The sequence below is a fragment of the Melanerpes formicivorus genome, unplaced genomic scaffold, assembly GCF_026170545.1.
Source record: "Melanerpes formicivorus ecotype bairdi unplaced genomic scaffold, bMelFor1.0.p_v2 SCAF_75, whole genome shotgun sequence".
Lineage (NCBI taxonomy): Eukaryota > Metazoa > Chordata > Aves > Piciformes > Picidae > Melanerpes > Melanerpes formicivorus.
In genome coordinates, this window is record NW_027142427.1 from 272,400 (window position 1) to 296,942 (window position 24,543).

Here is a 24,543-nt window from a genome sequence, read left to right on the forward strand (position 1 = left end):
GAAAGGGAAATTGCAGAGATAACAAACCATCCTTGGAGTGCCTGACTCAGACTTCCAGCCGTGGTTTAGTTAGTCATAAGGTGTTAGGTGATAAGTTGGACTTGGTGTTATCTGAGGTCATTTCCAACCTGGTTGTACCACAGTATCATCAAGGTTGAAAGAGACCTCAAAGATCATCGAGTCCAACCTGTCACCACAGACCTCATGATAAAATCATGGCACCAAGTGCCAAATCCAATCCCCTCTTGAACACCTCCGGGGATGGTGACTCCACCACCTCCCTGGGCAGCACATTCCAATGACGAATGATTCTCTCTGTGAAGAACTTTCTCCTCACCTCCAGCCTAAACCTCCCCTGGTGCAGCTTGAGACTGTGTCCTCTTGTTCTGGTGCTGGTTGCCAGTGAGAACAGACCAACCCCTTCCTGGCTACAACCACCTTTCACGTAGTTTTACACAGCAATAAGGTCTCCCCTGAGCCTCCTCTTCTCCAGGCTAAGCAACTCCAGCTCCCTCAGCCTCTCCTCACAGGGCTGTGCTCGAGGCCTCTCCCCAGCCTTGTTGCCCTTCTCTGGACACATTCAAGAGTTTCAATGTCCTTCATAAACTGAGGGGCCCAGAACTGGACACAGTATCATAGTTTCTATGATTCTATGATAGCTAAATTACCATGAACTCCTGAGAGGAGTTATGTGGGGCATACAAGGGTAAGGCTTTGTTTCCATCAAACAGATCTTGCTGTCTGCAACTACCTGAAGGGAGGTTGTAGCCAGGTGGGGGTTGGTCTCTTCTCCCAGGCAACCAGCATCAGAACAAGAGGACACAGTCTCAAACTGTGCCAGGGGAAGTTTAGGCTTGAGCTGAAGAGAAAGTTCTTCACAGAGAGAGTTGTTTGCTATTGGAATGGGCTGCCCAGGGAGGTAGTGGAGTCACCATCACTGGAGGTGTTCAAGAGGAGATTGTATGTGGCACTTGATGCCATGGTTTAGTAGTCATGAGGTGTTGGGTGACAGGTTGGACTTGATGATCTCTGAGGTCTTTTCCAACCTTATTGATTCTACAATTCTGTGATCTTGGATGTTTCTGATTGCCACAGCTTAGGCTTTTCAGAAGGGCTAAGACAGCATCTAATGCAGTTGTTCCTTTCTTCACAGAGACAGGCATAATACCTGCACAACAACATCCCAGTCACACACAGGGCACCTGTCCACAGCAGCCTGGTGGTGGTACTTCCCCACAAACTGCCAAGCACAACAGGAGCAACATGAACCAGCAGCGAGAGCAGCTTGCTCACTCCACTGGGAGATGTGGTCCCCAGGCAGACCCACATCACACTGCAGGCAAACTCTTTATCAGATGGTGCCAGCAATTCTCATCTAAACCCCACGGGGATTTCACGCTGGAAGCTTCCTGTGAATTCAATAAGCACTGCAATATATTTGCAAGGCAGCTGTATTAAATGCTTCCAGACAGAAATTCATCCTCAAGACATGTGTGGTCAGATGAGATCCAGGCAGCTCACATTACTCTGCAACACTTGCTGGGCTCTTGCCATGATTTCCTCATATATCATGTCTTTGGAAGCTTGAAACGTTTTTGTTTTGTTTTGCTTTGCTCTTTTGGCATGACAGCCACATTTCATCCATCAGCACTAAGCACTGCAGGAACACACAGGGACAGATGGGCCAGGACTCTTCTTCCTCCCTGAATAACCATAAGCACAACTGGAGAAAGCAGCTGCAGCAGGGTCACTCTCTGGGGCAAAGCACCAATTTGCCACCTAACTTTCACCTACTCGGTAAACCAGTTCCTCTGCAATGAATGCCAACAGTTAGAGTTAAAGCAGTGAGGAAGATCTTCTCCTTCTTCTGTTTAGGTGCCTCAATGAAGTGGAGAAATTCCCAAGACCCTTAAAGCAACATCCACAGCCTGATGTGTCCATGGTTGTGATGCAAATGGGAACTCAGTATAATAGTGTCATAGTATCATAATATCAGTCAGGGTTGGAAGGGACCACAAGGATCATCTAGTTCCAACCCCCCTGCCATGGGCAGGGACACCCCACACTAGATCAGGCTGGCCAGGGCCTCATCCAGCCTGGGCTTAAACACCACCAGGGACAGGGCCTCAACCACCTCCCTGGACAACCCATTCCAGGGCTTCACCACTCTCATGGTGAAGAACTTCCTCCTCACCTCCAGCCTGAATCTCCCCACCTCCAGCTTCATTCCATTCCCCCTAGTCCTATCACTACCTGAGATCCTGAGAAGTCCCTTCCCAGCTTTCTTGTAGATACCCTTCAGATACTGGAAGGTCACAATTAGGTCACCTCAGAGCCTAATAGGTTTTCTCATCTGTGGCCTGACCTGCCATGGCATACACTGCCAACATGTGGGCATTCACAGCATCGAGCCAACCATGCCAGAGGCTCTTTGCTAACACTTGTCAACCTTCCAAGAGCCCTTTAACCCATAACTGTAGTTTTGCCAGCCTCAGATGTCCACAAAGTCAAGTCAAGCTTCTGTTCACACTGCCAACCTCCCCAGGCCTCTCTGACAATCAGAAGAATCTTGTAGCTTGCTGGAATGTGTCCAGGGAAGAGCCACAAAGCTGGGGAGAGGTTTGGAGCACAGCCCTGTGAGGAGAGGCTGAGGGAGCTGGGGTTGCTTAGCCTGGAGAAGAGGAGGCTCAGGGGAGACCTTATTGCTGTGTAAAACTACCTGAAGGGAGGTTGTATCCTGGTGGGGGTTGGTCTCTTCTCCCGGGCAACCAGCACCAGAACAAGAGGACACAGTCTCAAGCTGCACCAGGGGAGGTTTAGGCTGGATGTTAGGAAGAAATTCTTCCCAGCAAGAGAGATTGGCCATTGGAATGTGCTGCCCAGGGAGGTGGTGGAGTCACCATCCCTGGAGATGTTCAAAAAAGGATTGGATGTGGCACTTGGTGCCATGGTTTAGTCAGTCATGAGGTGCCAATTATTAGGTAATAGGTTGGACTTGATGATCTCTGGGGTCTTTTCCAACCTGGTTGATTCTATCATTCTATGAAATCCCCTCAGGGATGTGGCATATTGCTGTGAGTTTCCAAGGAGGATTAAGAGCTCAGAGGAGTTACATGCAAGGTTTTCAGGTGAAAAGGGAGTTGCTTTAACAACACTTCTTCCTGAGGAGTGCCCTGCACCACACCTAAACTTCTCTGTCATCTGTTCATTTTTCTCTCACGGGGTGCAGGATGAGTCCAGGTGTCCCAGCTGAGGACCTTCCCACACTGCACTCACATCTCATGACCTTTTACCCGGAGCAATGCATCACAATGGTTGAACAGTAGCAACAATCCCTCACCTGCTGCCAGATACTTGAAATCTCCTTGAGTCTGAAACAGAAGTGGTACTTTGTGTCCCTACAGCTTTGTCTTTGTGATTATTAATTAACTTATAGGCCACAAGCCAGATGAGGGAAAAGTTAACTAATTTCCCTCACTTGCAGGCCTGGAATCACATAATTCCCATGCAGTGAGTCTGATAAGACTTTTTCTTATCTGGTTTTTTTCTGTCTGAAAAGGTTACTTTGTTTTGTTGCTGGAGCTGTGAAGATTCCCTTCAGTCAGCAATCTCCATGTCTCTATTGCTATAAAAAGGGTAGGTAGACCTGGGCAATGGACAGTAAATGAACAGGAAGGTTTCATCAGTAAAATGGTTCTACTAATAGAAAACATGAGTGGCCATGGCATAATGTAGACTAGAAACTAAAGGAGAATGACCAACCATCAGAATTCTGGTCTTTGCCTCAGAGATCATAGAATCATAGAATTGTTAGGCTTGGAAGGGACCTCAAGGATCACCTAGCTCCAACCCCCCTGCCGTGGGCAGGGACACCCCACACTAGATCAGGTTGCTCAGAGCCACATCCAGCCTGGCCTTAAAAACCTCCTGTCATTACCTGACACCCTAAAAAGTCCCTCCCCAGCTTTCTTGTAGCCCACTTCAGATACTGGAAGGCCACAATTAGGTCTTCTCGGAGTCTTCTCTTCACCAGACTGAATATCCTCAACTCCCTCAGTCTGTCCTCACAGCAGAGGTGCTCCAGCCCTCTGATCATCCTCGTGGCCCTTCTCTGGACACCTTCCAGCACCTCCAGGTCCTTCCTGTAATAGGGGCTGCAGAACTGGACACAGTACTCCAGGTGGGGTCTCAGCAGAGTGGAGTAGAGGGGGAGAATCACCTCCTTCGACCTGCTGGCTGTGCTTCTCTTGATGCAGCTTGGGATGTGATGGCTTTCTGGGCTGCAAGTGCACACTGCTGGCTCATGTTGAGCTTTTCATCCACCACATAATTCAGCATCCCCTGTGCAGTGGCCCATCAGACTACCATGTTCAGCAGCTGATAACCCATTTGATTCTTATAACATCCCGACACCCCGAAAGAGAAATTATTCTAGCACATGTTACTCACATTATGCCAGGAAGTTACCCATATGCAAAGTTCCAGTCCAAGTCCTTCACCACACCACAATTCCCTCCAAGCCATTCCAGGACTCTTTGCCTACAGAATGTGAGCCCAGGTGACCAGCAGGATCTGTTCAGGGATTGCTAGGAGGGGTTCTACCGGAGGTTGAACTAAGCACTGTGCTGAAGACATAACTGCGGTGATGTGGGGCCTTCATAGTATCATAATATCATAGTATCATTCAGGGTTGGAAGGGACCACAAGGATCATCTAGTTCCAACCCCCCTTCCCTGGGCAGGGACACCCCACACTACATCGGGCTGGCCAGAGCCTCATCCAGCCTGGGCTTAAACACCTCCAGGAATGGGGCCTCAACCACCTCCCTGGACAACACATTCCAGGGCTTCACCACTCTCATGGTGAAGAACCTCCTCCTCACATCTAGCCTGAATCTCCCCACCTCCAGCTTCATTCTATTCCCCCTAGTCCTATCACTACCTGAGACCCTGAGAAGTCCTTCCCCAGCCTTCCCTGGAGGATAGTGAGATGCCACGTAGACAGGGAAAGGAGGACTAATCAAGCTGTAGAGGGAACATGACCTTACCATAATGCCTCACCATCAGGTCAAACAGGTACTCTCAATCTTGCTGCAGCTCATGTCATTGCTCTGCTGCTATTTCTCTCCTTGTCTGGCACCAAAGCCAGTTCAGGTTGGATGGCTGCTTCTTGTGAGACGTATCCTCCAATCTTTTGGGCAGTTCTTGCTGTAGTAATTTCTATAACATGCAACTCAAATCATGGGTGGGTTATTTCCATTACAGACTCCAGCCCTGGTGCCTTTGGGCCAGATTATCAGGTTTAACATCACACTGAACTCCTCCTCTTGATTCCAGCCTGAACCAGCCACAAAGGGTTCTTGCTATAGCAATTCCCCTAGTGTGCAACTTAAACCCCAGGTTATAACAATTTAAAGGTACAACACACTTGTCTGTAGTAGGATCTCTTGGAGAACAGCATCATTGTGTGCTCATAGGGTTATGTGCCTTGTCTTCATTCCAGTCCAGTGGCTCTGTGTGTGTGTTGCATTTCTTTTACAGCTGGAGGCAGCTGGATCCATCCAGACCATGTGCTGGGCAGAGGTGGGCTATTTTTTCCTCACTTCATGCAGGCAGATGAATGCCCTCCAGATCTGAATTCTAGAGCCTAAGCCTGGCAGCTTCTCACCTTGCTCCTTCTATCATTTCATCCACAGGGGCAGCACAATAAGAGGACACAGTCTCAAGCTGCACCAGGGGAGGTTTAAGATGGATGTTAGGAAGAAATTGTTCACAGAAAGAGTGATTGACAATTGGAATGTGCTACCCAGGGAGGTGGTGGAGTCACCATCACTGGAAGTGTTTAGGAGGAGACTGGATGGGGCACTTGGTGCCATGGTTTAGTTGATTAGATGGTGTTGGGTGATAGGTTGGACTTGATGGTCTCGAAGGTCTTTAGCAACCTGGTTAATTCTATTCTTTAAAGATAAATTGTTGGCATGGATACCTGTGAGTGGTTTCACTCCATTCTGGGGTGTATGGGCCTTGCAAGAAAGCAGCAGATACATACTGGTTGTTTATTAACTAGCTATTTCTGTTTACAAGCTGTGGGTCAAAGTTAAATGGTGAGTCCAAGCAGCAGGCAATCAGGTTGCCACCCAAGATAACATGTTGCACAATATGGTGTTCCTGCTCCTATAAATTGCTACCAGCAGAGCTTCACCAGGATCACCTCCAGTGAGAGCAGGAGGGAGAGGATTTTTACCTGCACCTGCTCCCCTTTAAGCACAAGCACAGGAGCAGCAGAAGAGGAGAAAGCAGGAGCAGGCAGCGTCAGGCATCCTGGACACACAGCCAGCATGGCTTCTCTGCTGGACAACATAGCCAGACCTTCTGCTGTCGTTTTGCAGCTGTCTGTGGTGATTGGTGTCATTTTTGTGCTCCTGAAGGTGGCACAGTTCTACCAGGAGAGGAAGAAAATCACCAAAGCAATGGAGGCATTCCCTGGTCCCCCAAAACACTGGCTCTATGGACACAATCACCTGGTAAGAAGGGAGCTGGGCTCAGTCAGGGTGGGTTTTTCACAACAAATGCTCAAGATGTTCAAAATGTTCAAGATGTTTCACAACAAATGTTCAAGGCTGGCTCTGGCCAGCCTGATGTAGTGTGGGGTGTCCCTACCCACGGCAGGGGGGTTGGAACTAGCTGATCCTTGTGGTCCCTTCCAACCCTGACTGATACTATGATACTATGATACTGTGATACCAGGCAGGATCTGAGAGGGCTTTGGATGGGGTGTGCACGTCTCCTGCTCATGTTGCCTTTTACAGGAGATGGCCTCTTTGCACAGGGAGTGCCAAGGTTTTTGCAGGGCAGGCAGAAAGGGTGCCTGGGTATGAGCTGGAGATCATTCGGGGGGGGAATAAAAAATCATAGCTGTATGCAAAAAATGATAGCTGAATAAAAAATCCTGGCTGTAGCCAGGAGGGGGTTGGTCTCTTCTCCCATGCAACCAGCACCAGAACAAGAGGACACAGTCTCAAACTGTGCCAGGGGAAGTTTAGGCTCGAGGTGAGGAGAAAGTTCTTCACTGAGAGAGTTGTTAGCCATTGGAATGTGCTGCCCAGGGAGGTGGCGGAGTCACAGTCCCTGGAGGTGTTCAAGAGGAGATTGGACGTGGCACTTGGTGCCATGGTTTAGTAGTCAGGAGGTGTTGGGTGACAGGTTGGACTTTATGATCTCTGAGGTTTTTCCAATCTCATTGATTCTATGATTCTGTAATTCTATAAAAGAGACACGTTGCTTGGGATCATGTGCTTAAACAGGGAGTTAGGTCATTTCTGGGACTCACATAAGGTTATTCAAATATAAGTAACCATGAAGTAAGCCTTCTACCATTGGTGTATTCCTGTGTGACCTATGCTAGACTCTATGGTCTTGCTCTGACAGGGGGGGATTGGACTCAAAGATCTTGGACTGCATCAGAAATAGTGTGGCCAGCAGGAGCAGGCAAGTCAATCTGCCCCTGTACTCAGCACTGGTTAGGCTACACCTTGAGTCCTGTGTCCAGTTCTGGGCTTCTCAAGCTAAGAAGGACACTGAGACTCTTGAACATGTCCAGGGAAGGGCAGCAAGGCTGGGGAGAGGTATGGAGCACAAGCCCTACAAGAAGAGGCTGAAGGAGCTGGGGTTGCTTAGCCTGGAGAAGAGGAGGCTTGGGGGAGACCTTATTGCTCTCTACAACTACCTGAAGGGAGGATGTAGCCAGGAGAGGGTTGGTCTCTTCTCCCAGGCAACCAGTACCAGAACAAGAGGACACAGTCTCAGGCTGCGCCAGGGGAGATTTAGGCTGGAGGTCAGGAGGAAGTTTTACACAGAGAGAGTGATTGCCCATTGGAATGTGCTGCCCGAGGAGGTGGTGGAGTCACCATCACTGGAGGTGTTCAGGAGGAGACTTGATGGGGTGCTTGGTTGCATGGTTTAGTTGATTAGGTGGTGTTGGATGATAGATCGGACACGATGATCTTGAAGGTCTCTTCCAACCTGGTCTATTCTATTCTATTCTATTCTATTCTATTCTATTCTATTCTATTCTATTCTATTCTCTCTCCCTGCTTCTCAGGAGACAATGTCTTGCATATGCTTTACCTAGGCAAGTTTACCCTCTGCTCTCCCCAGCCTGTCCCTCTTTGAGGTAGTTTTGGGCTATGCCTTTAAAATTTAGTTACAGAGTTTGAGCAGAAAAGTGGAAACATGTAAATAAATCACTATTGGGTGTGAAAAGGAAAACTAAAGACAATTCTAAACAAATTCATTGGAGAAATATCTGCTATAAGGCTGGCTGTACCAAAACAATTCTTTCTCTTTCCTGATCTCTTCTCTGCTTGCTTCACTCAGGAGAGATTCACCTGCTTCCAGCTGACCTTGGCTGTATTATTTTGGTTAGGTCTAACCCCTGCTTCCTCTCTCTGCTCCTTTCTCCTTTAGGGACAGGGAGGGGGTCAGTGGAACGGCTTCCCTGGTATCTTTGAACAGGGGGATTTTGTTAGAATGGAATGGAATAGAATAGAATAGAATAGAATAGAATAGAATAGAATAGAATAGAATAGAATAGAATAGAATAGACCAGGTTGGAAGAGACCTTCAAGATCATCAAGTCCAACCTATCATCCAACACCATCTAATCAACTAAACCATGGCACCAAGCACCCCATCCAATCTCTTCCTAAACACCTCCAATAATGGTGACTCCACCACCTCTCTGGGCAGCACATTCCAATGGCCAATCACTCTTTCTCTGAAGAATTTCTTCTTAACATCCAGCCTAAACCTCCCCTGGTGAAGCTTGAGACTGTCTCCTCTTGTTCCAGTGCTGGTTGCATGGGAGAAGGGACCAGCCCCTGCCTGTCTACAACCTCCCTTCAGGTAGTTGTAGGGAGCAATAAGGTCTCCCCTGAGCCTCCTCTTCTCCAGGCTAATCAACCTCAGCTCCCTCAGCCTCTCTTCATAGGGCTTGTGCTCCAAACCCTTCACCAACTTTGTTGCCCTTCTCTGGAGTGTGTTGCTTGCTGATTGTAAATATCTGTTTAATATTGTAAATCCTGTCTATTTTGTACATATTCATTGCATTCCATTGTAGAATGTGGTTTTGCTTGTAAATAACAGCTTCCATTAGCTTCCAACTAAGCTGGTCTGGCAAAGTTAATGTTGTTAAAAGTTAATCTTTCTTTGTCTAAATTCAGTCCCTTCTTTACTGCCATTGCAGGTAGTTGCTGATAAAATATTACAACTGTTTGTGTCATGGGGAGAAAAATACCCCTATGCCTTTGCCAGATGGTTTGGACCAGTCCTGCCTACTCTAATAGTCCACCATCCTGAGTATGCCAAAACTGTACTTGGACAAACAGGTGAGTATCTACAGCTCGTTTTGGGAAGTCATGATCTTGACAATTCCCTAGGGAAGAAAAGGGAATGGGAAAGGGAAAGGGAAAGGGAAAGGGAAAGGGAAAGGGAAAGGGAAAGGGAAAGGAGAAAAAGGAAATTCTTCACAGAAAGCTTGGCCATTGGAATGTGCTGCCCAGGGAGGTGGGGGAGTCACCATCACTGGAAGTGTTTAAAAAGAGGCTGGATAAGGCACTTAGTGCCATGGTTTAATTGATCAGATGGTGTTGGGTGATAGGTTGGACTTGATGATCTCTGAGTTCTTTGCCAACCTGGTTAATTCTGTATCCCATGCATGATCTGTTCCACAGATAGCAAGCCCAGCTTTCCCTACAATTTCATAGTTCCCTGGATTGGTAAGTCATTCTCTTCTGTTATCCCTTTCAGCTGTGTTGCACATTTCACAGCAGCTTCTCTTTTGCCTTCTATTCTAAAACCAGAGCTTTTAAATGAGAGAGTTTGTTTGAGTGTCAGCATTAGTAGCAGTGGTGCTACCAGTACCTAGTTTTGGAGCACGTCAGGTGGCTTTCCCTTGGGTCACACACCCTGCCCTACTGAATACTATCGTGGATAACTGGACTGAGGTACACTAAGGACTGGGAAGTTCATGGCTTGCACACAGCTTTGTGGTAGCCATGGTTTAGTAGTCACGAGGTCTTGGGTGACAGGTTGGACTTGATGATCTTTGAGATCTCTTCCAACCTTATTGATTCTATGATTCCAGGGTCTTGCTAACAACAGTCATTGCTGCAAAAAACACCCAAGTATTTAATTTAGGGCAGGAAATCCCACCTAAGAGAGCAAGTCCTGTGTTTTTGCCATAATAGGTTTGGTTTGAGGGTAGATTAGGTGTGCTCAGCCAGTTGCAACGAAGGACATGTAGGCATACTTGTCCTCCATCCAAAGGACACTGAAGTGAGGGGCCTCAGAGAGGCTGGAGAAAAGGCTCCCCCACCAACTCTTCCTTCTCCTAGACCCTGTATGCTTGTCCATTCTTGGCCAAAAGCAGTAGTAAGGCTGCCAGAGCTGTGATTGGAGTCTGGAGGAGCTGATTGCACTTCTGCTGTTTGTGTCTCCAGGGAAGGGGCTGTTGATCTTGAATGGAGCCAAATGGTTCCAGCACCGGAAGATGCTCACCCCAGCCTTTCATTATGATGTGCTGAAACCTTATGTACACATGGTGTCAGATTCAGTCAAAGTGATGCTGGTAAGGATCACCTCTCCTGCTACTTTTACCTGTCAGCCATACACCAGCAAAAATAGCCATGTCTGGGAATGACTGGTGGAAAGATGCTAAACTTAGATGGTTCATAGAGTTTCACCAAATGTTTTGGGTAGGTTTGAAGCTCCAAAAGTGCTCCCCTCACCATCCTCTGGACATTCCACTTTTTCTTTCATTTATCTGCTTGCCAGTAAAATCAACCACTTCTAGAATGTCCTTTCCTAGCCCACTAATGGTAAATCCAGAAAGAGAAATGCATAGAGGAGTTTGATTACATTCACAGAACTTACAGTGAAAAGAAAGTAATTTGCAGTGTGGATCTGTTAAGAGGGACAGGAAAATATAACCTGGTCATATGACCTCACAGTCTGTCCTTCCTTACCTCTGTTTCCCATACTAGGATAAGTGGGAAAAGAAGAGCGCAGAGAGTAAGCCAGTAGAGATCTTTCAAGATGTTAGCTTGATGACACTGGACAGCATCATGAAATGTGCCTTCAGTTACAAGAGCAACTGTCAGACTCAGAGGTCAGTGCCTGGACTTTCAAATTCTGCTTTCAGATTCAAGAGCAAGTGCTCCTGGTTCCCCACTTAGGTTGCTAACACCACCTTGGTCTCCTTACAGCAACTCAGACTCTTACATCCAAGCTGTTTTTGATCTGAGCTACCTCACGAGTGACAGGGTGCGGAATTTCTCTTATAAGGATGTCTTCTATCACCTGACTGGCAAGGGCCGTCAGTTTCAGGAGGCCTGCAAGGTGGCCCATAGCCACACAGGTATTTCCCCCCAGCCCTGTCTCCCAGCTGAACTTCTCCCCCACTTGCATCTGGAGCAGCTCAGAGCAGGGTTGCAGCATGCGCTGGACAGAGTTAGGCTTTAAACGAAGTCCAAGCTGCTGACTGAGTAGATGTGGCAAGTTCTAACCTATGCCTTTAAAATTTGGATGCAAATTCTGAGCAGAAAAGTAGAAAAATATAAACAGGTCACTATTGGGTGTAAAAAGGAAAACCAAAACATTATTGTAAACAAATTCATTGGATGGAAGTCTGGGGTAAAAAGAAGCTGTATCAACAACCCTTCACATTTCACTTCCATTCCCATTCCTTTCCTTTTCTCTGGCTTGGCTGCTCTGCTTCACTCAGGAGATAATAACGCTTCTGGCTGGCCTTAAGAAAGATGAGCTAACCTGTTTTTCTCTCAACTCCTCTCTTTTTTCTCTTTGGTACAAAAGGGAAGGGGGAGGAGGTTTGGGGTGGGCAGTAGAGCAGCTTCCCTGGTCTCAGGGGGAACCAGAGGGAGGCCATGGGGCTTTCCATGCTATATTCTAATTGTAAATATCTGCATAATATTGTAAACACTGTATGTTCTGTACATACTCATTGCATTCCATTTGTAAGTGTAGCTTTTGCTTGCAAATACAGCTTTCATTTGCTTCTAACTGAGTTTAGTCTGGCTGGAGATAGCGTTGGATGGGAAACTTCAACCCATTACACAAAATCATCGGTGCCCAACGTGGGGCTCAAACCCATGACCCTAAGAGCCCTGAGTCAGTAGACAAGTGCATGAGGTCTCTGATGCAGCAGGGTGCATCTAACTGAGCACTATTCTATGCAGATAAGGTCATAAAAGAAAGGAAGATGTTGCTCAGCAATGAGAAGGAACTTGACAAGATCCAGAAGAAGAGACACCTGGATTTTCTGGACATTCTTCTTTGTGCCAAGGTGAATGCTTGAAATTGCTTCATCAGTTCTGGGCCTCTCTATTTTAAGAACCGTGGCTTCAAGTGCCACATCCAGTCCTGTTTTGAATACCTCCAGGGACAGGGACTCCACCATCTCCCTGGGCAGCACATTCCAATGGCCAATCACTCTTTCTGGAAAGAACTTTCTCCTCACCTCCAGGCTAAACTTCCCTGGACAGAGCTTAAGACTGTGTCCTCTTGTTCTGGTGGTGTGTCCTCTTGTTCTGCTGCTGTAGCCCCTCCTGGCTACAACCTCTCTTCAGGGAGTTGTAGACAGCAATAAGGTCTCCCCTGAGCCTCCTCTTCTCCAGGCTAAGCTCCCTCAGCCTCTCCTCATAGGGCTTGTGCTCGAGACCTCTCCCCAGCCTCATTGCCCTTCCCTGGACATGTCCAAGAGTCTCAATGTCCTTCTTAACTTGAGGAGCCCAGAACTGGACACAATACTCAAGGTGTGGCCTAATCAGTGCTGAGTACAGGGCAGAATGACTGCCATGCTCCTGCTGGCCACACTATTCCTGATGTAGGCCAGGATGCCATTGGCCACCTGGGCACACTGCCGGTTCATGTATTCAGATGCTCTGGCCAGAAGCTGCCATTTGGTGTTCAGGTCTGAGACATAGTCTGTGCTCACTCTCACTTTCTGGAGCCACTGCTTTCTTTTGTGTCTCCATCTAATCCAAAAGTTGTTAGAACCAAACTACTGAAAAACATGGCATGGACCCTTGATACAGGATCAAACAGTGTGTCCCTCTAGCGGTCTGGGATCTACATCCACAGAATCAGAGAATCATAGAATTGTTAGGGTTGGAAGGGACCTCAAGGATCACCTAGTTCCAACCCCCCTGCCATGGGCAGGGACACCTCACAGTAGATCAGGTTGCTCAGAGCCACATCCAGCCTGGCTTTAAAAACCTCCAGGGATGAGGCTTCCACCACCTCCCTGGGCAACCTGTTCCAGTGTCTCACCACTCTCATGAGGAAGAACTTCTCCCTAACATCCAATCTGAATCTACCCATTTCTAGTTTTTTTCCACTGCCCCCAGTCCTATCACTCCCTGACACCCTCAAAAGTCCCTCCCCAGCTTTCTTGTAGGCCTCCTTCAGAAGCCCCACTCTGGAGCTGCTGACTGCAAAGTCAGCAATCATTGGATGTGCTTTCTACTGGCTTGCTTCCTGATGTACAGGGAAATACAAGAGGTCCCAAACTGGATCCTCCTTCATCAGCACCTGGAGTTGTTTCTGTGCCCAGCAGAGTGAGTCCAATTGGTGTGCACTTGCAGCTGAAATGCTCCTTCCTTTCGTAGGATGCAAATGGAGTTGGGCTATCCGATGAGGATCTGCGGGCCGAGGTGGACACATTCATGTTTGCTGGTCATGATACCACAGCCAGCGGGATCTCCTGGCTCTTCTACTGCCTGTCAATGCATCCAGAGTACCAGCAGCAGTGCAGGCAGGAGATCCAGGAGATTTTGGGAGACCGAGATACTGTCGAGTGGTAAGCCAGGGCTTCTTACTCTTTTTCTTTGAACTCTTCTCACTCATCCTGGGAAGGGTACTTCACCCACCTGTGTGATGGGTTGAAAGTTTCCCCCCAACATTAACTTTGCCAGACCAGCTCAGCTGGAAGCAAATGAAAGCTGTGTTTACAGGCAAAACTACAATCTACAATGGAATGCAGTGAATCTGTATTATATTCACTGCATTCTCTTAATTTCACAGAATCACCAAGGTTGGAAGAGACCTCAAAGATCATCAAGTCCAACCTGTCACCACAGACCTCCTGACTAAACCATGGCACCAAGTGCCACCTCATGGAAGAGGGCCTGACAAGTTCACTTCTCAGTTTCCTGAAAGAATTCCTCCAATTTTTTGTTTCACTGGAAATTTATACATTTTGGTTTTCAATCTGACCAGTGAGGAGAAGCCTGGCTCTGTGATGCTCCCCAGTAGGAGAGCAGCCAGACCCCTAGACAAGCTTCACCTGCAATGTCCATACATGAGTGACACCAATGGTTTGATTCTGTATTATATGTAGACCTTACTGCTGTCTGCAGACCTTATTGCTGTCTACAGACCTTATTGCTGTCTATAACTACCTGAAGGGAGGTTGTAGCCAGGTGGGGGTTGGTCTCTTCTCCCAGGCAACCAGCACCAGAACAAGAGGACACAGTCTCAAGCTGTGTCAGGGGAAGTTTAGGCTGGATGTTAGGAAGAAGTTCTTCATAGAAAGGTTAATTGGCCATTGGAATGTGCTGCCCAGGGAGGTGGTGGAGTCAGCATCACTGGAGGTGTTTAGGAGGAGACTGGATGGGGTGCTTGGTGCCATGGTTTAGTTGATTAGATGGTGTTGGGCCAAGGGTTGGACTTGATGATCTCAAAGGTCTCTTCCAACCTGGTCTATTCTATTCTATTCTGTTGTACAAATAGACAGTATTTACAATATTTACAATTGACAAACAGCACAAGAACTCCCCTGGTCAAGCATCAGGGGAAGCTACTAGCTTCTCCTTTTTCTGCCCCCACAACCCCCTGGTACAAAAGAGAGAGAGAGGAGCAGTGCAAGTTGCTGTTAGACTTAACCAAAACAATGCAGCCAAGATCAAGCAGAAGCAAGTTAGTGTCTCTCCAGAGCTGAGGAGAGGAAGAGGAGAGGAGAGGAGAGGAGAGGAGAGGAGAGGAGAGGAGAGGAGAGGAGAGGAGAGGAGAGGAGAGGAGAGGAGAGGAGAGGAGAGGAAACTTGAGGAGAGGAGACTCGAGGAGAGGAGACTCGAGGAGAGGAGACTCGAGGAGAGGAGACTCGAGGAGAGGAGAGGAGACTCGAGGAGAGGAGAGGAGACTCGAGGAGAGGAGACTCGAGGAGAGGAGAGGAGACTCGAGGAGAGGAGACTCGAGGAGAGGAGACTCGAGGAGAGGAGAGGAGAGGAGACTCGAGGAGAGGAGAGGAGACTCGAGGAGAGGAGACTCGAGGAGAGGAGACTCGAGGAGAGGAGAGGAGAGGAGAGGAGAGGAGAGGAGAGGAGAGGAGAGGAGAGGAGAGGAGAGGAGAGGAGAGGAGAGGAGAGGAGAGGAGAGGAGAGGAGACTCGAGGAGAGGAGAGGAGACTCGAGGAGAGGAGACTCGAGGAGAGGAGAGGAGAGGAGAGGAGAGGAGAGGAGAGGAGAGGAGAGGAGAGGAGAGGAGAGGAGAGGAGAGGAGAGGAGAAGTGTTTTGGTGCAACCAGTCTTATGGTAGATACCTCTCCAACTGAATTGGTTACAATTATCTCTGGTTTTCCTTTTCACACCCAATAGTGACTTACTTACATTTTACTACTTTTCTGATCAAGCTCTGTGAAAAAAATTTAGAGGCATAGCCTAAAACTACCACACACCTTACATTACCTCTGCACTGGGGCATGCTGCTTTTCACAGTAGCACAGGGAGAACTAGCAGGAAGAAAAGCCCCAACAGGAGATGGAAGACACTGTGGTCTAGCCCACCCTTTGCTAGTGTCCTCATTGCTGCCACTGAAACACAGCCTGACCTCGTGGGTGTGTTTTTTTCTAGGGAGGACCTTGGGAAGATGACTTACTGCACAATGTGCATCAAGGAGAGCCTGCGGCTGTTCCCGCCGGTTCCGGCCGTCTCCCGGCACATCTCCAAACCCCTCACGTTTTTCGATGGCCGCAGCTTGCCAGCAGGTTGGTTGAGTTCACTCATCCTTCACACTGCTGTTCAGGACAAGCTGGGCATCCTTGCTAGAGCTGTGCAGAGTGGCTGGTGGGGAATCCTGACTTCTCTGGCCTGCAAAGTGTCCTCACAGCTCTTCCAGGAAGGTGGCTGGAAAGTGTTTAACACATCCAAGTGCCGGATTCTGCACATTGGCCACAACAACCCCATGCAGTGCTGCAGGCTGGGGACAGAGTGGCTGGAGAGCAGCCAGGCAGAGAGGGACCTGGGGGGGACTGGTTGATAGTAGGCTGAACAGGAGCCAGCAGTGTGCCCAGGTGGCCAAGAAGGCCAATGGCATCCTGGCCTGCATCAGGAACAGTGTGGCCAGCAGGAGCAGGGAAGTCATTCTGCCCCTGTACTCAGCACTGGTTGGGCCACACCTTGAGTACTGTGTCCAGTTCTGGGTCCCTCTGTTTAGGAAAGGTGTTGAGTTGCTGAAATGTGTCCAGAGAAGGGCAATAAAGCTGGGGAGGGGTTTGGAGCACAGCCCTGTGAGGAGAGGCTGAGGGTTGCTTAGCCTGGAGAAGAGGAGGCTCAGAGGAGACCTCATTGCTGTCTCCAACTACCTGAAGAGAGGTTATAGCCAGGTGGGGGTTGATCTCTTCTCCCAGGCAACCAGCACCAGAACAAGAGGACACAGTCTCAAGCTGTGCCAGGGGAGGTTTAGGCTGGATGTTAGGAAGAAGTTCTTCCCAGAAAGAGTGATTGGTCATTGGAATGTGCTGCCCAGGGAGGTGGTGGAGTCACCATTATTGGAAGTGTTTAGGAAGAGACTGGATGGGGTGCTTGGTGCCATGGTTTAGTTGATGAGATGGTGTTGGGTGATAGATTGGACTTGATGATCTTGAAAGTCTTTTCCAACCTGGTTTATTCTATTCTATTCTATTCTATTCTATTCCATTCCATTCCATTCCATTCCATTCCATTCCATTCCATTCCATTCCATTCCATTCTATTCTATTCTATTCCATTCCATTCTATTCCATTCTATTCTATTAAGTTCAAGAGCATGCTTCAGGGCATAGAGCATTCACAGACCCCAAAGGGAACTTACAGGTTGTTGATCCTGCCCAGGACTGAGAGTTCATCCCCTGATACCAAAATGGGGCCAGCTCTGAGGCCATTCCTTCTTCCTTGTGAGGGTTTCAGGTGGTGACCTGCCTGGATACGCTGGGCGTTGCTCCTGCCAGATCTTCTGCAACAGCCCCTGCAGAGCCCAGGGAGGGATAGCATCCCACAGGCATGTCTCTTGGGTCTTCATTCTGAGGTGTCATGAGCTTTTTCTCACTTTTGTTTTGCAGGCTGCCTGGCTTCTGTGAACATTTTTAGTCTTCACAGGAACCGAGATGTGTGGAAGGACCCCGAGGTAATTCACTTCTATTCATTCACTTCCACTGACAAGAGGAAGATGATCTCTGATCCACTCTCTTTGAACAAGGCAGTCTGTGCCTCTCTCTGCCATGATTTTTTTTTCATCCCTCTTATTCCAGCAGTCCATATCTAAATGCAAAGTTCAAGGAAGTTGCCAAACATCCCAAAGGCTTTGAACGTGCCAAAGTGCTGGGACAGGGCATTGAATAGTCTGTCTATGTGTATGGTGACACAGGGACACTCACACTGCTTTCAGCTGCCCTGGGGAGGCTCAGGTCCCAGCGTGGTATGAGATGTTTCAAGCCCTCCAAGCAGTGTGTGGTTTGAAGCTGTTGTCTTAGAGGCCTCAGGGAAAGAAATGTCATGGGAAACTTGAAGGAGAGTGTGCACCTGCCTCTCTCCAGTGGCAGTTTGGAGAGCCAGGATCAGGCAGCTCATGACTGGAGGGAGTCTGACTGGATCATTGCTGCCATGAATGAGAAAACACCTGCAGGCATATTGAGTGCTGTAGTGATGGGTTTGGGTGTCTTCAGGGTGAAGATCCACACAGCAACCAATGCCCTCTTCTCATTCACCCAGTGGCTTTGTAGCGAGATGCCTGTCAGCTGAAGCAGTGGAGGCCAAATCTAGCCCTACCTTGGGAACTTGGGAATCACAGCATCACAAAACATTAGAGATTGGAGGGGACCTCAAAAAATCATCTAGTCCAACCCTCCTGCCAGGGCAGAGTAGGTCGCACAGGAAAGCATCCAGGGGGGTTTTGAGTGTCTTCAGAGAAGGAGACTCCACAACCTCTCTGGGCAGCCTGCTCCAGTGTTTTGTCACCCTCACAGTGAAAAAGGTTTTCCGTATGCTCACATGGAACCTTCTGTGCTCCAGCCTGCACACACTGCCCCTTGTCCTATCACTGGGCACCTCTGAGCAGAGCCTGGCTCCATCCTCCTGACACTCTCCCTTCACATAATTATAAACATGAGGTCACTTCTCAGTCTCCTCTTCTCCAAGCTAAAGAGCCCCAGCTGCCTCAGCCTTTCCTCATAAGGGAGATGTTCCACTCCCTTAATCATCTTTGAGACTCTGCACTGAGACTCTTTCAAGCAGATCCCTGTCCTTCTTGATGGTGCTCGGGGAGGTCATTCTGCCCCTGTACTCAGCACTGGTTAGGCCACACCTTGAGTCCTATGTCCCGTTCTGGGGCCCTCCATTTAAGAAGGACATTGAGACTCTTGAACATGTCCAGAGAAGGGCAACAAAGCTGGTGAGGGGTTTGGAGCACAGCCCTGTGAGGAGAGGCTGAGGGAGCTGGGGTTGTTTAGCCTGGAGAAGAAGAGGCTCAGGGGAGACCTTCTTGCTGTCTACAACTACCTGAAGGGAGGTTGTAGACAGGAGGGGGTTGGTCTCTTCTCCCATGCAACCAGCACCACAACAAGAGGACACAGTCTCAAGCTGCACCAGGGAAGTTTAAGCTCGAGGTGAGGAGAAAGTTCTTCACCGAGCGAGTTGTTCGTCATTGGAATGTGCTGCCCAGGGAGGTGGTGGAGTCACCATCCCTGGAGGTGTTCAAGAGGGGACTGGATGTGGCACTTGGTGCCATGGTTTAGCAGTCATGAGGTGTTGGGTGACAGGTTGGACTTGATGATCTTTGAGGTCTTTTCCAACCTTATTGATTCTATGTTTCTATGATTCTGTATCAGGCTAAACAGTGACCAAATGGACTTTGCTGCTCCCACAGGTTTATGATCCCCTGAGGTTTTCTCCAGAGAACTCAGCAGAGAGACACTCCCACGCTTTCCTGCCTTTCTCTGCTGGATCCAGGTGAGAGATTCTTCATCCCCCTCCTTCCCCGTAGGCTGCCTTGCATGGGTGACCTAGCCCAGAGCCAAGCTAACCCTTCCTCAGTGCCAATGAGCCAAGTTGGCCTGTCCAGCTCCAGCAGGCTTTCCATAGCATGATCTCCACCACCCTCAGTTCTAAAGTGTTTCCCGCGCCCCAAGTTTTGTGGTCACTGAAAGGTTTCACACACCTTTCTGGTAGATTTGTGGAGATGTTTGCATTGTCTGTTGCCTACACTGGTGGGAGCACAGGCTCCCTGATTTAGGCATGAATACCCAGGTCCACTCAAAGTCAGCTGAGTCCAAGTTTTTGTAGTTCCCCTTTTGTATCAACAGAGAGATGTGTGATAGTCAGGTCTCAGCAGCTTGCAAGAGGAGATACTCCACGTAGAACCTGGGTTTTTAGCTAGATCCATGCAGCACTTCCCAGTGAAGCAAGCCCCAGTTCTCTCAATCTCATATCTCTTTTTGATGCTTATTAGCAAAACCCTAGCAAAACCCTGCTGCAAAGCTGGGTGCACTTTGATATGGCCTCAGGGGATTCCTAGATAAGATGTGATATCATCTCCCCAAGCAGCTGGACTTCCCCCAGCTCACACATGGGCTGAGCCCAGCTGAGGGTCCATCAGGGATGAAGGCTGCAGTAGGAGCATTTGTCATCCTTTTCTCAGGAACTGCATTGGGCAGCAGTTTGCCATGAATGAGATGAAAGTGGCTCTGGCCCTGACTCTGCTCCGCTTTGAGCTCCGTCCTGACGTGGCCAGGCCTCCCACGCTCGTACCACAGATGATCCTCAGGTCCAGCAATGGGATCCACCTGCATCTGAAGAAGATTTGCTGACCCTGTGGGGTACCATGGTGAGAGGCAAGCACTTTTCAAGGACTATGCTTCACCCAGAATTTTAAGAGGGTAACACCAAACAGCCTCACCCTGGCCACCTCAGACCTCTCTCACACTAATCTCCCTCCATGCTTGCCAGCCAGAGGGGCGTGCTGAGCCCCCTCAGACACACACACACCAAACTCAGCAGGTCCAGGTCCCGTCTTTGCACAGGGAACAACACTGCCAAGGGGGTTTTGCAACATGGCTGTGTCTCAGCCTTCATCCCCACGGGCATCCTTGTGTGTCCTACTCATCTCCTCACCTCAACCCTGCCCTTGAATACTGCTGGGCAAGACTTTTGTCCCCTGCTTGTGTATTTGCAGTGTTGCCAGCTTCCTGCTCAGGCACAGGTGTGAACAATGCTGGTGTGGTTTGCACAGGTGTATAAAGCCTGGACACTGTCTGAGCATGATGTCCCTCCCCTGCCTCCAGCCTGGGTGTGCTAGGGCAGGAGGAATTGCTCCTCCCTGCAGCCACATGACATCCTCACACACCGCCCTCAATCCATCCTGGGGCTGGCACCGTGCCCACCATTATGGAGACAAATTCCAGTGGGTTTTTCTGCACCAGCAATGAATTTCCTTCAGCTAAGGGTGCACAGGAGCTGGCACATGTCACCAGCTAACCTGGAGAAAGCCCTCACTGCCCCCAAAGCAGTGTGTAATCAGCCCTGCCCTTCGCTTCGCTCGGAAAGGAGAATAAAGCTCTGTGGAGATGCTCCCCAAGCATGCCTAGGGCTTCCTTTGCATTTGGGGGCCAAAGGGATACAGGATGAGGCCTGATAACCCAGAGACAAGGCTGTGCAGCCCTTTGAGTGTTTTCTCAAGCCTTAAAGGCTGGTCTAGCAGCTTTACCTCCCCGTAACCCCACCTAGCTGGAGAAGCCTGTTTCCACCCCTCCCACACCATGGGTCAACATTCACTCACCTCTGCCTCTGGGAGTTTCTGTGGTGAACAATTGAAATCATCTGGAGTCAAACAAAGCACATGCTGGTGGCAAGAGCAAAATCAGCTTGAGGGGTGGTAAAAGTCCAAAGGGGGATCATGAGTCCACCTCAAGTCCTTTTCTGCCCTTGCTGAGAACTGACCACTCAGTACACGAGCGAGGTGCCCAAGGGGTGCGGGTGGGCACTGGCCCTATGGCCAGACTTGTTTTGGGTGTGCAGCGACCCACTGCAGTCCCTCACCCCACCACAGGCCAAGAGAGACCATCCGGGTGAGCTGCAGCTCCGGGGTGGGGAAATAGATCGCTAGGTGGCAGTGAAAGACCCAGAAAAACCCGGGGTCCTCCCTGGTCCCTGGCAAAATCCCTTGGGCTTGGGAGGGAGCATGACAGGTCCCAATGGGGCAGCTGATGGGCTCTACTCCTGGGGGCACCCCCATTGCCATCACCCGTGCCACCCACAGCCGTGCAGGGCAGCAGAGATGGCACTGCTCCATCACAGTGCCCAGCCCAATGGTGGTGTTACCCACAGCATAGACAAAGCTTGGCAGGGCAAGTGCCTGAGCGCTCAGGCATGGAGGGCTGCGTGCTCACCATGCCGTGGTGAGAGACAAGGCTGCTTGCCCAGTGTTCACCCATGCTATAGCACCACCAGCATCACTGCAGGCACTAACACAGCCAAGCTGTGTCCAATTTGTCGGGGCAGCTCATCTTTGCTAATGGCTAGAGCAAGACAACCAAACCTGAGCATCTCCACCTCTGGACAAAGCCCCATTCCTCATCTCCACCACCTGCTGCATCCTCAGTTTGAGAATGCTGGATCCAGACCTTTGTTTTAGCTGTCTCGGTACCTGACAGGACAGGGATGCTGTGAATATCCAGCAAGGTGTAGCTTGCATTTAGTTTGCAAGGCAGCTGGAGACTGGAGCTACTCTTCTCCTGACCCTCCAATTCTCACTTCCAAAAAGAAACTGGGTGCAGGTTGCATAGGTGCTGATGACACCAACCTTACACTACTGCTAGACTCAAGCTGGTTTCAAAGGTCAGACTACAGCTCTCCTCCTCCTCTGCTCCAGCACAGTGAGGCCGTTGGAGGGCAGCAGTTTGATGCAGCTTTTCACTTCCAACCCTATTTGTCAGACATTTCAGCCACCCAGCCAGGAATATGCAAGGCACCCTGCAGCTCTGATCATCCACTCTCCGGCTTGTGATCCGAGCAACAAGTCTGGGGAACATTTGGCCACAAAGAACCAGCCCTTTGTCCTAGGTGGTGGGTTGCAAGGGAAAATAAGTGGCACCTGAAGATGTTCCTACAGCATCTTCTGGATTGGGCCTGGATTAACAAGGGCAGAGCAGAAGTTAGATCTGATGCCCATCCCTCTCTCCATATGATCACAGAATCATAGAATCAATAAGGCTGGAAAAGACCTCAGAGATCATCAAGTCCAACCTGTCACCCAACACCTCATGACTAACTAAACCATGGCTTCAAGTGCCACATCCAATCCCTTTTTGAACACCTTCAGGGACAGGGACTCCACCACCTCCCTGGGCAGCACATTCCAATGGCTAACAACTCTCTCTGTGAAGAACTTTCTTCTCACCTCCAGCCTAAACTTTCCCTGGCACAGCTTGAGACTTTGTCCTCTTGTTCTGGTGCTGGTTGCCTGGGAGAAGAGACCAAATCCTTCCTGGCTACAATCTCCCTTCAGGTAGTTGTAGACAGTAAGAAGGTCTCCCCTGAGCCTCCTCTTCTCCAGGCTAGACAACCCCAGCTCCCTCAGCCTGTCCTCATAGGGCTGTGCTCATGGCCTCTACCCAGCCTCGTTGCCCTTCTCTGGACACGTTCAAGAGTCTCAAAGCCCTTCTTAAATTGAGGGGCCCATAGCTGGACACAGGACTCAAGGTGTGGCCTAACCAGTGCCCTGCTTGTTCTCCCAGCCCTATGTTTTGAGGCTCTCACCCCATGAGCTGCCATGACCAAGGCTCCTTGTTGGGTTTCCAAGAGTCCTCCTGACTGTTACGAACAGCCAAACCCCAACCACTCCCAGCAGAGACCTCCCCTGGAAAAACCACTCTGGGAAATACACTCAGGAAAGTGAAGAGAAACTACTGCCATTCTTAATGCAGTAGTTCTGACAATCATTGAGGCAACTTGAGCCACACACTTTACAAAGTGTCTCCCCATTAAGAATCACCTTTATCCCAGGTTTGCAGTCTGAAGTACCAAAGCTTTGGGGGGAAGACCTTGCAGCACCAATACACCAGGGAGCCATAACGCAGTGGTAACCAGAAGAAAATTCTGCTGATTTCCACCTTATCCAGGTCAAACCAGGCAACCCAAAACACCCCCTCCACACACAGTCCTGCCTTCAAATACTGGCACTTTCTGGACAGCAGCGTGTTCAAGATAACCTCCTCTGCCAAGCCACCACTAAACAGCTTCGAGAACAGCAAACGGCGGCACGAAGATCCAGGCAGCACCCAGCGACACAGATCTAATCAGCCGAGCGCTGGCCCCAAACGTCTCCCTCCCAGGCAGTGACATTTCTGCGCTGTCTTGGCTCTCTCCCTCCATCACCATGGCTACAGCAGCCACCAATCCACACACGAGTCCTTCCAGGGTGCAGCACCAAACCCCTCTGGGAGATGCTACGAGAGCCAGCCCCTTTGGCAGGAAGACACTTCAGGGACCCGGGGACAGCCCGGCGCACCAAAAATTCCCCTTTTCATTTCATTTTGGTGGTGGTGTTTCTTCTTTTTTTTTTTTTCTCCCCCTTCTTTCCCTCCTCCTTTTTATTTTTATTTTTTTTTTTCTTCTTCTTTTCTGAAGCACAAACAATGGAGCTAAAAGGTTGGGTATCAGGCCGATAATCATGAATGACGTGTCGTTATTACACACCGCACGTTCATTATCTCCCACTCCAGCCATGTCACAGGCGGCTGGAGGAGGGCAGATAACGGGGTGCCTTCATGCAGATGGCTTATTATCAGGATGTTCCAGGAGGGGCTTTAAGACAGTTAGTGATGCTGTTTGCCAGTTAAAGATTAGAGACCCCAGAGAATAATTAACAATCCCCAAACCCAGTTTTTCTGCTGGATTCTTCTGCTTTCTCTCCTCCCCCCCCCCCCCCCCCCCAAGTTCCCTCCCCTCCTCTCCCCCATCCTCTTTAATCTATTCACTCTAGCAGGTGTAATAAAGCGATAAGGACAGGCTCCAGGGATGTTTGTTTGGCTACTATGGGTGTATAAACCAACAATGGATGGTATTCTACTCCTGCCTTTCAGTGGCTTGAATCGAGACCAAAAACTTTGCAGCCCCCTTGCCCACACACAGCCACCCCTACACACCATTCTCCCTGCTCCCACCTGGGTGACTGGGCTCCTTCCCTGCCCTAAAGGACTGCAGGGGTGGGATAGGCTTCT

At 49.4% G+C, this 24,543-nt stretch overlaps 1 protein-coding gene across 2 annotated transcripts; it reads left to right on the forward strand.

Annotated features, from left to right (window-relative positions):
* Positions 1–6,191: 6,191 nt before the first annotated feature.
* Positions 6,192–23,991, forward strand: LOC137454002 (cytochrome P450 4A25-like). 2 transcript variants are annotated; one of them, XM_068163823.1, is made up of 13 exons: positions 6,192–6,523; positions 9,244–9,385; positions 9,731–9,775; positions 10,499–10,626; positions 11,042–11,166; positions 11,264–11,415; positions 12,254–12,360; positions 13,685–13,875; positions 15,926–16,059; positions 17,392–17,456; positions 19,194–19,276; positions 19,965–20,150; positions 23,327–23,991. In XM_068163823.1, the coding sequence occupies exons 1-12, from the start codon at positions 6,338–6,340 to the stop codon at positions 20,131–20,133; spliced, it is 1,527 nt and encodes a 508-aa protein (XP_068019924.1). In that variant the 5' UTR covers positions 6,192–6,337; the 3' UTR covers positions 20,134–20,150; positions 23,327–23,991. The 2 variants fall into 2 exon arrangements, with proteins under 2 accessions (XP_068019924.1, XP_068019925.1); XM_068163824.1 differs by having other exon boundaries at positions 23,443–23,991.
* The last annotated feature ends 552 nt before the right edge of the window (positions 23,992–24,543 follow it).